Below are 11,224 nucleotides of genomic sequence, written 5' to 3'. Positions count from 1 at the left end.
AACCAAAAGTCGGGAGCGCCACCTGGTGACGAAACCAAACCACAACTCGGATTTATTGCAACTTTATTCTTATTTTAAAAATACAAACGTAAACTTTCATCATACAAAACTATTTATTTACACTGTGATCACCTTGTTAGTTCTAAACAAATCACATAAGGCGAAGTTAGCGACTAAAACTCCAACAAACCAAAAAACTACTTCCGCCAGGCATTGCCCCCCTCGGGGGTTTTCCCCAGACTGGGGAACTGGCTGTCCAAGGCGTGATAATTGTAATGCTCGCTCAATTCGCGTTTAAACACGACCTGGCTGCAGTTTTCGCACACGACGAGGTTTTTCCTAACCTCTGGGCCACAGACCCGGTACAAGTCTTGCTGTTTTTCGATGTCGGGCAGAAGGACTAGCAGTTCGGAGAACAGCTCCTTAAAGCTTGGCCCCAGCAGGGCTTTGCAGTACTCGTGGTAGTCTTCGGGCGGCATCGCCCCCTCTCGGAACTTGGCCGAGTACGATTTAAACTCCTGAATCGTATCACCATCCAACACGTTCATGGCCCGCTTGATCAGGTTCTGGTTGCGGGCCCCGAAGTTCGCCGGTTGGTGGTAATTGGTCGGTTTGATCGAATACGATTGGCCGCTGCTGCTCGTAAACGTCAAGTCATTGGACGCGCCCAGACTGGGGAAGCTCTGATTGGTCACGTTGAAGCCGGGCGGGGGCTTGGCGGGAAAGCCCGGCGGAGGCGACGGCTCCAGACTCAAAGCGCCGATGTTTAGCTCGGAGCGTTTTTTCACAATGCCGTTTTTGTTCGTTTCGTCGTCGCTTTTCTTTTTTTGTTTCTTGGCGGTTTTATTTGTTTTGTTATTGCTTGCGCTAGTTGGCCATGAGCCGGAGACGGGGACCGTGACTGTTGACGATTTTTTGGCATTTTTCTCGTTTTTCTTTAGGGTGGGGAATTGAGTTAAGTCACTCGGGGGTAGGGACGGTGCTGGGGCGACTTTACTTAAGCGTGATTCCGGTTTTTTTGGTTTTTGTTGCACCCATTTCGGGTTTAAAGGTACGGAAGTGTTGCCTAAAGCGGGGAAAGCCTCAACTGGGCGTTGGTTGATGTTGAAGCCGTTAGAATGTGACGAGGTGCTTGTTATGTGAGTGGTTGTTATAGCACCATTATGATTGACGTGGATTGAGACGTTGGGTGCCGAGCTTTTGACATTGCTGCCAACACGATCAATTAAACAAGGGAACTAATTTAGGGGAAATACCCACTTTAGACTTAAATGTACGGTGCTAGTCCCGTTAGATGGCGCCCCTAAACGTGGGAAATTCTCAGAATTCATTTGCAAATTTTGGGCCGAAGGGCCTCTCAAAGTGCGCGTTATGGTCACCCCTGGGCCCTTTTTACGCGCCGTCGAATCCGTAGTTATGGTTACGGCCGGCGTACGGGAACCACCTAAAATCACAATTACCAACACAATGATACTAAATTAAGGCCACTGATGTCAACCTAAAGCCGGAAAATCATCACTGTTATAAGGATTTAATTTCGACGTAAAATTAACAGTAGTCGTAGGGCGACTTTGAACGGTCACAGTTGAGTTACCCAAAGCTGGAAAATCTTGTGGTGTTAATGTAGTAGTTCGGGGGCCCCCTCCGGGGCCCCCAGGTTCGGTGTCATAGCCAACTGCACCTTCTTCGTCAGTTCTGGAAGTACCTAAATGTTATTTGGTACCAATCTGACGTGTGGAAAATTACCGTTCAAGACGTGTTTGTCGTTTGTTTCGATCAGAGCCAGGTCTTGGGGCTAAAGTAAATTCAAATTCAAGTGTTCGCGCTTGTTTATTGGCTGATTTGCTCAAATGGCGGCCGTGTTCCGTTGCAATGTGGGCTAAAAAATTTTTTGTTAGCGATTTTCTCAAAAACTATTAGTCGGAGGACAATGATTTTTTTTTAAAGATAGTTAATTGAATGAGCTTTCCAACGATAATAAACTTTATAGGGTTATCTCCAATAGTACGGGAGTACTATTACTCGATAAGTACCGTTCCGGGTACTGTTAACTTTTTTTTTATTTTCTCAATTACGGGTAAATTATTCTAAAAAGTGAAACTGTTTTGAACCATATCTATGCAAAATGATCCGGGGAATCGATTGGCATCGAGAAAATTGCCAAATTCCCAATAGTTTTTTAGTTATGAATTTTTAAAAATTTTACCAATTTTTGCTTTTATTTGCAATTTTCTCAAAAACTATTATTCGGACAACAACGATCTTTTTTGAAAAAGATATATAATTCAAAGAGCTTTCCAACGATAATACACTTCATGGGGTTATCTCTAATAGTTCCGGAGCTATTGCTCGAGAAATGTTCCGGGTACCCGAAATCGACCAAAATTGCGACAAAAATTGAAAAAATCAAACATCAAAAAATCGAACATATGGACTTTTTGTAGACTTTTAACAACTTTAGTGGGTTGTTAAGACATGTAGAAGTCCATAAAAATTTGCTGGAGTTAGTTTAAAAAAATTTTTTTTTCACCTCTTTGAAGGTAAGTATTACTCAGGAAATTTTAGCAAAAAAATTAAAAATTTTAAATCTCGTGAAAAGTTGGTATAATACAGAAAATGAGCCGCTGAATCCAATGGAACAAACCGCACTGCTCTACGACTTTTAGTTTTCGAGTTATGAATTTTTTTAATGAATAAAATTTTTCACTATGACAAATGGCTACCCTAAATTTAGGCAAAAATTTTTAAATTTTTAATTCTTGTGAAAAATTGATATATGTAAAATGAGTCGTAGCATTCTATCGAACAAACCGCAATGCTCTACGACTTTTAGTTTTTTTTTTATGAATTTTTTTAGTGAAAAACTTTGATCGCCTCTGTAGCCGGAACCGTTGCCCGGAGCGGCTCCGGGTTTGCTCGAAAAAATAGATAAAATTAAGCGCTATCAGATGGTTTTTTGTTCGTTGCTCTAAGTCTTACAGTTTCCGAGAAAAACGCAAAAAAAGTTTCTATTTTCACTTTTTTTCAATTTTCAATCGCCAATTACGGCGAAACTATTAAAGATATTGAGAAACGGAAAAATGGAGGATAACCGGAATAAAAAACTCTACAAAATGGCATAGGACTCAAGGCGATATCTCGCAAAAAATTTTTCAATTTTCAAACGCCGATTACGGCCAAACTAAAAGAGCTAGAAGAAAACGGTTTGTTCCATCGTAAAGAGCACATCAAAATCTATAAGATAGAATAGGTTTCATTTGATTTTGAGGCACTTTAAAAATTGACCGATTTTAAGGGGGGGTGTTAACTTTTTTTAATTTTTTTTATTTTCTCATTTACGGCTAAACTATTCTAAAAAGTGAAACTGTTTTGATCCACACCTATGCAAAATGATCCGGGGAATCGATTGGCATCGAGAAAATTGCTAAATTCCCAACAGTTTTTTAGTTATGAATTTTTTAAAATTTTACCAATTTTTGCATTTATCAGCAATTTGCTCGAAAACTATTAGTCGGAGAACAATAATCTTTTTTGAAAAAAATAGATAATTTAAAGAGCTTTCCAACGATAATACACTTCATGGGGTTATCTCTAACAGTTCCGGAGCTATTGCTCGAGAAATGTTCCGGGTACCCAAAACCGACAAAAATTGCGACGAAAATTGAAAAAAATCAAACATCAAAAAATCGAACATATGGACTTTTTGTGGACTTTTAACAACTGTAGTGGGTTGTTAAGACATATAAAAGTCCATAAAACTTTCCTAGAGTAAGATTAAATTTTTTTTAATTTGGAGTTACTAATTTTTAGTGAAAAACTGAAACCTTTTAAATCAATGTCGGTCCTAAAAACGGCCGTTAGGGGCATATTACTGCACTCCCCCTCCTCGCAGAGGTGGTGCTCCTCGCGGAAATGCCTCTGGAGGTCCTCCATCGAATTGTAATATTGGTGTTTTCCATCAGCGTCACAAAAGTGGCAAAACAAGTGCATTCGCCTCAAATGCCTGAACAATTCGTCGCTATCCATAAACCTCGTGTCACAAAACTCGCACAGCGGGTGCCCCCTGTGTGACGTGTTATCCGGGTCGCCTTTCCTGCGATGGTACCCCAACTCTTGCTTGGTGTAACACCGCCGCTCGAAGCAAAAAATCTTCAAATTCTCCACACACAGATCGCAATAGACCAAGTTGTGCTCGCGTCTCATGTGGTCCTTCAGCTGCTGGAAGGTGTAGAACGTGCATCTGCGGCCGTTGGCTTTGGTGCAGATCGCGCACCGGAACTCCAGCAGCCGTTGGTACGCCTTCTTGATCTCCTCCGTGCAGAAGATCAGGCCGAACTTGCGGTCTTGCAAGTTGGTGTGCTGGAAGTTGGCGAAGAGAGTGGCAAAGGGGGCCACCGTGTCGGTGAAGATCACCTGGAAGGACAGGTGAGGGGGGCTAGTGCGGGTCGGGACGTACCTTGGGCATCTGCCCCCGGCATATGGGGCACTCGTTCTGGTTGCACAGGACTCGCATCCTGGTGGAGCACTCGAAACAGACGGGGTGGTCGCAGACGCCCACCGAGTAGATTTCCACCGTTTTGCAACACACCACGCACAGGTTTTCCGACTCGGAATTGACCATATTTTCGCCCTGATCTGACATTTCGGACAGTTTCAATCAGAAATTTGTCAAGAAAAACACAACCAATTTTGTAACTGACAGGTCGATGGCAGTTGGAGGCTAGAGAGCGCCACGGGACACTCCACGTCAAAGCCAGTAGATATACTGGCTTTGCTCCACGTGGTGCGACCACCACGGCGCCAAATCGCCAGATCCAGTCAAAATTTCGACAAAAACTGGCTTCTTTCAATCAATGTCCACACTTGTGTACACATTTGCTCCATTTGGTTGCATAATAGTTAGAAAATTGGTCAATTTTTGGTTGCCATTATTTTTTTATCATTATTTATTGCGCAACGTGGCAATGCCGCCTTATCACAACGGCGCGTTTTTTTAATTCCAGTCCTTATTTGCTAATAACAACCAAAATCGCATGAAAATGACCACAATTTGCGCACTTGCTTCCCTGCGATTGTGGGATCGAAGGCAAAATCAATATAATTTAAGCAAAAGAAAACGATTTTTGTATTTATTTCGCTTAATTTCGACATTGAATTTTGGTGGAAAGTCAATTATTTATGAAGAAGAAAGATTTTTTCTGGTGGTCAAGTATTTTTTGGACGCATAAAAATAATGATTTTCGAAGGATTTTAACTCTTAATATCACTTTTTCGAATAGTTTAGCCGTAATTGAGAAAATAGAAAAAAATTAATGGTCAAGGCAAATACCTTCATAAATATGAAAAAAAAAATTTAAACTCATTCTAGCAAAGTTTTATAGACTTTTATATGTCTTAACAACCCGCGAGAGTTGTTAAAGTCCACAAAAAGTCCATTTGTTCGATATTTTGATGTTTAATTTTTTCAATTTTTGTCGCGATTTTGGTAGATTTCGGGTACCCGGAACATTTATCGAGCAATAACTCCGGAACTATTAGAGATAACCCTATGAAGTGTATTATCGTTGGAAAGCTCTTTAAATTATCTATCTTTTTCAAAAAAGATCGTTGTTGTCCGGCTAATAGTTTTCGAGAAAATTGCAAATAAAAGCAAAAATTGGTAAAATTTTAAAAAAGTCATAACTAAAAAACTATTGGGAATTTGTCAATTTTCTCAACGCCAATCGATTCCCCGAATCATTTTGCATTGGTAAGGATTAAAATAGTTCCACTTTTTTAAACAGTTTTACCGTAATTGAGAAGAAATTGTTACTACTTTTTCCGAAAAATTCAAAATATTGAAATTTTTTTATAGGTAAAAACATTATTTGAATCATTACTGTTTTTTTATCTTTTAAATTATAATAATCCCTAGTGAAATTTTAGTAATACTGTCAAGACAAACTTGACACTACCCAGAACAGTGTAATCTTGGATCAAACTAAATTTTTTTAACGTTAATTTGGGGCGATTTTGTGGTCAAAATACGTCGATTTTTGACATTTTCCCTCTAAAACGCGGTCTTAATAGGTTGAAAATTCTGGCCAAAGCCACAACTTTCGCATTTAATATCAAATCGCCTTTCTTTCTTGATTTGATTTGAAACGCTCAACGAGGAAAATAAACGAGTTCTTGCATCATCCAATTTTTTATTGTAAAATTATAAAAGTATTGGCAGTTATACAACTCTTATAAAGATAAAATCTAAAAATTATTGCTCCAATCGCGTCGAGTTCATGGCGAATTTCGTGATAGTTTCTAAAATTTGTTTCCGGGTATTTAATTCTTTGGTGGTTTCTTGCAGCTCGGCCTTCGCCTGGTGCAACTCGTTCTCTTTTTGCGTCAAACCTTGCTCCAGCTCGCTCACTTTCTGCAACAGAAAAACCGTGATATCTAAATTTTCGCGCGCCAACTAACCAAATTCGTGTTTTTCAGCGCCTCCTCCTTCTTCTGCACCACTTTCTGCAACTTGGTCGAATTCTCCTCCAATTTGGCGATGTATTGCTTCAACTGGGCGTTCTGCTCCTCCACCTCCTTCCTGACCGCCACACTCTTCTCATATTTCTTCTTGTAACTCTCCAGCTCGGCTTTGCACTCGTTTAGCTCGTCCTCCTTCACCCCCAGCTGACTTTTACACACTTTCAACTTGCCTCGGTCAACCTCTGACTGCTTTTTCAAAGTTTCGACTTTTTCTTCCAACGACTCGGTTAATTTCGAGACCTGCTCGTGGCACTGTTGCACGTGATATAACAATTGATGCGAGCGATTTAATTCGGCACTCAATTGGGCGTTTCTGTGCTGCAAGTGCGTGCAGCGCTCGGACGCCGCCTCGACACTTGCCATCGCAGCGCGCTCTGCATTGCCCATCGACGCCAACTTGTACTCGTACAACTCGATGACGTCAGAGGTTAGAACCGAACCGAACTGCTTCTGGGTGAAGTTTTCGCGCAGTTTGGAGAGGAGCGAATCAACTTTGTTGATTTGTGTAACCGAAAGAACCGGGAAATTCAAGTCTTGTGATTGGATGCTGTGGGAGGAGCTTTTAAGGTCGGGCGCTGTCGCCGCTTGGAGCGCCACCATCGCGTCAGCGACGCTCTTTCGGGGGAAACACCGAATTGTCGACATTTCAAAAACTAGCGCTTTTTCCTCTTTCGAACTTTGGTACAGGCACTGCGCTAGCAACATGTGGGTTTGCCTGGAATTTTTTTGGCAAATGTACAAGGTGTGTTACAATGATTTTCATCCAGCCAAACTAGATGAAAATCATTTTAACACACCTTGTACTTACTTGTGCTGCATGAGATTGGTCTGAAGGTTCATCCACGTGATGTCATGCTTGGCCAATTCGTTAACTAGGGCTATTCCGTGGACGTATAAATTAACCGTGTCAATGTTGGCCATGTCCAGGTCGTTTGTTTTACTATTTGAGACGTTTTCGGTGTCTTGGAGACACCCCAAGACTTTACAAACCGTTGCAACTTTCAAATCTTCCAAAATTTTGGGCCGAATTGTCGCAACTTGTGTCATAATTCGTAACAGTTGTAACAAGCCGCCGATTTTTAAATTCTGTTCGACGTAAGCAGGGCCATCTTCGTTACGACTGCTGTCCAAAGTGTTCAAAAAAATGGGAAGTCCCTGAACGAGAGGCTCCAAAATCTCCATTTTGTTTTCGTCCACGTTTACGGCAATTGATTTTAAAAGAGCCAAAGCTTGGGATGACACCAAGTCGGTGTGAATCCACTTTAAGGCGATTTGGATCAAATCAGCGTACTTTGAAGTCACTGCCGGGACTTTGATTTCCGTCAAAAAACCCAAAAATTCGAAAACTAAAGCGAAACATTCGGGTTCGCACTCGAAAGTGCTGTCGCCGGTCTCCATTCCGTGATTATTTTGTATAATCTTCAAAAAAAAATTATTGGGTTGTATTTAAGGCACGGCTTCCTTGATTAATGAAGGAAGTTTCCTCAAAAAAAACAATGTACTATTTTTTGACTCAATTTAATTTTTTAACGACTTAAAGCAATTTTTTTGACAATTTAAGCCAAAATTATTTTAGCCCAGAAACGTAAAAACTTTAGAAATGAGCAAATTTACAAACCTTTTCCGCTTGTTTTTAAAGTAAAACGGGCTCTAACGTTTAATTTAATTGGATTTATTATGTTTTTTTTGACAAGACTTAGCAAAATATGAAAAAAAGTAAAGAAATTAAGAAAATAATAAGAACAAGAAACGAATCAAATGAAACAAAAATATCAATTTCAATCTGTTTTTCTCTTTTTCGCAAAAAAACTTTAAAAGGCCAATTAACTCAATTTCTAGACCAACTTTGGGATTGTTTTCAATGAAATTTTGCGAAATAATTTTCTGTTTCTGACTGAAAACGTGCTCAAAACATAAATAATGTTATTTATTAGTTAACTTCGTAAAAAAAATCGTAGGAAATAACACAATCTTTGACTAATTTTGTGTTTTTCTGGCATATTTTTATCGAATTTTCACTCAAAAAGAAACTTAATGGAGTGAAAAGACCATATATCATCAACTTCGATTTATTTGTGTAATTTTTCTGTGTGTTTAAACAAGGACAAGACCGAAATAATTTCAATCTCAATCTAATTTTGCGATTTTTTTCGCAAATAAAACTGTTAATAACTCAAAGATTTGCATAAACACTGCTAATTTTGGCCAAATTTTGCTTTTTTTCGCTTCGTTTTTGACGAATTTTCACTTTAAAACGCGCTAAATGCAGTGAAACCAGGGAATTCCTTGATTGAAATAGTCCAAATATTAAATTTTGTGAAGATTTTGCAAAATAAGTGAGTTTTTGGTACAGAAACAATTCGAATAAAACTCAAATAATATCAATTTTAATCTGTTTTTCTTATTCTAGCGAAATTTCTTGCAAAAAAACTTTTCAAAACAAGGCAAATTTAACACAATTTTTAGTCTAATTTAGTAAATTTTCGGATTGATTTCAAATAAATCTTGCAAAATAATTAATAACCATGTTTCTGTCTGAAAATAAGCTCAAAAGATAAATAAATTTATTAGATAACTTCGTAAAAAATGGAGAAAATAACACATGTTTGTGTTTTTATTATATTTTTATTGGATTTTCACTCAAAAACAAATTTAAATAGAACACCACCATCACCAATTTTGATTTATTTGTGATTTTTAACCGTTATTTAACAAAAAACATACCAAATTACATCAATTTCAATCTAATTTTTCGATTTTAGCGAAATTTTTCGCAAAAAAAACTCTTAATATACCTCAAAGTTGTCAAATTTAAGGGTAATTTTGTTAAATACTTGCCTTTCTAATTGAAAACAAGCTCAAATGCTTAACAAACGTAAAGAATGTTATTAACAAGTTGATTTGTTTTAGCAATTTCGTAAAAAAATTCGTTGAAAACACAAATTTTGTGTTTTTTCGCCTTTTTTTAACAGATTTTTCACTCAAAACCAAATTCTATAGAGTAAAACAGGTCAAGTATTAACAATTTCTATTTATTTGTGTTTTGTTGAGTATTTGCAAATTAAAAAAAACTCCGTTTCTACCTTAAAAAATCAAATTCATCTCAATTTTTGAAAAATTTTAGACCATTTTGGGGTCTTTAGCTCAAAAACGCACTAATAAAGATCGCGACAAGGCCAAAAATAACACAATTTTGGAGATAATGCGGCGATTTTTCGGGGAAACACTCGATTTTTGAAAGTGATAATTAGCCTTCATTAATCAAGAAAGCCGTGATTTGACCTTACTTACATCCAAGACGGCTGTGAGCTGCTTACTATAGTCCTGACTTTGTACTAAAACACTAAGCGTGTTTTGCTTGCCCACATCAAGGAAAAATTCGACAATTTGTCGCAACAAAATCGAGTCTCGTATCCGAAAAGCTTCAACAACCGACTCAAAAGTCACATTTGTGATTTTCAGGAGAATATTTTCGGGAATATCGCCGTTCAAGTAGTCCAAAAAAATCAACATTTTGCACGTGTGTATTTCAATAGTTGGGCCCTATGGCATTAATTGAAACCCAAATTGAGTAAAAAAAAAATCGTACCCTCATCAGCGAACAAATCTGGAGTATTTTCTTTACGTCCACGTTCCCGAAAAGCGTGTAAATCGCCGATAGGTTTTTGTAACACAAATTGACCAAAATCCCCATCGAGAGCGTGATTATCTCCTCGTTGGAGGTCTCGATCCACTTGCTCAGCGTGACCATGAGCTGGGGCAAGTGCGGGATTTGCCACGAGATTTTGATGCCGCAAGTGAGGTCCTGCATGAGTCTCAACAGCCGGATTTTTTTCTCGTTTGATAACTGGTCGCTCAACAGCCGCGACAGACTCGGAATGAACTGATAGGTGTGGATTAGGGCGCTGCGGGCCGCGGGGTTGCGGCAAATGTTGGCCAAAACGTCGACGCAGTTCCAGGCAAAGGACGACCGCTGCTCCATTTTGTTCATAAGCTCGTACAGACTGACGAAAAACTGGGGGGCGATTGTCGAGTGCGGGTCGAAGACGCTCAAGTCTATGGTCACACTCAGGCTCTGAAAGGGATGGCTCGGTGCCCGTAAAACCAGCTAAAGGCCTACCTGGAGGTGCATGTTGATTACTGTGGCGGTGTCTTCGCGTTTTGTCTGGAAATATAGCTGGATTGCGCTCACGAGCTGCTTCATTTTCCACAGTTTGGAGTCGGGGCCGATGGAAACGGACTGCACTGGGACTGGTTCCAGGGAATTCATCGTAAAACATTAAACAAAATAAAAGAAAATAATAATAAAGCGAGCGATTTGAAAATGACAGGTGACAGGAGATTGTAAACCGCCATCAACACGCCAGGCGCATAAAACGAAAATCACCAGAATTTCCTCACTTTTTTATTTGCGTTTATTTATTTATTATTGAATAATTAATAAGAAATAAAGTAAATAATGAAATATCTAAATACCGGGCATTTTATCATAAGCCCGTTTGTTTCGTAATTTGCGAATAAAAAATTATCTGCAGTAGAGTATAAAAAGTTACTTCTGGACCAGGACATTTGGCGTCTTAAAAAACAAGGCAGAATCTTACAAATTTAGCTGTTTTCCCAAAAGTCAACAACCAAAAAAGGTCTAAAACCTCTCAAAAAGTATTAATTTTTATCCACCCCAACGTAAAAACAATACAATTTTTTA

General features: G+C 38.9%; 2 protein-coding genes across 2 annotated transcripts; both read right to left on the bottom strand.

Moving 5' to 3' along the window:
- Window positions 1-46: 46 nt before the first annotated feature.
- LOC661901 (uncharacterized protein) lies at window positions 47-4,744 on the bottom strand. The gene is made up of 6 exons (XM_968032.4): window positions 4,457-4,744; window positions 3,825-4,413; window positions 1,747-1,879; window positions 1,499-1,695; window positions 1,261-1,444; window positions 47-1,209 (listed from the first exon to the last, which is right to left on the bottom strand). The coding sequence occupies exons 1-6, from the start codon at window positions 4,640-4,642 to the stop codon at window positions 198-200; spliced, it is 2,301 nt and encodes a 766-aa protein (XP_973125.1). The 5' UTR covers window positions 4,643-4,744; the 3' UTR covers window positions 47-197.
- Window positions 4,745-6,168: 1,424 nt separating this feature from the next.
- On the bottom strand, window positions 6,169-10,950 carry LOC661945 (uncharacterized protein). The gene is made up of 6 exons (XM_968075.4): window positions 10,640-10,950; window positions 10,109-10,594; window positions 9,811-10,062; window positions 7,328-7,938; window positions 6,457-7,234; window positions 6,169-6,409 (listed from the first exon to the last, which is right to left on the bottom strand). Exons 1-6 carry the CDS (start codon window positions 10,787-10,789, stop codon window positions 6,251-6,253), a joined length of 2,436 nt encoding a protein of 811 aa, XP_973168.2. The 5' UTR covers window positions 10,790-10,950; the 3' UTR covers window positions 6,169-6,250.
- Window positions 10,951-11,224: the final 274 nt, after the last annotated feature.

The sequence above is a fragment of the Tribolium castaneum genome, chromosome 6, assembly GCF_031307605.1.
Source record: "Tribolium castaneum strain GA2 chromosome 6, icTriCast1.1, whole genome shotgun sequence".
NCBI classification, from domain to species: domain Eukaryota; kingdom Metazoa; phylum Arthropoda; class Insecta; order Coleoptera; family Tenebrionidae; genus Tribolium; species Tribolium castaneum.
This window is presented reverse-complemented; position numbering and strand designations above follow the sequence as displayed.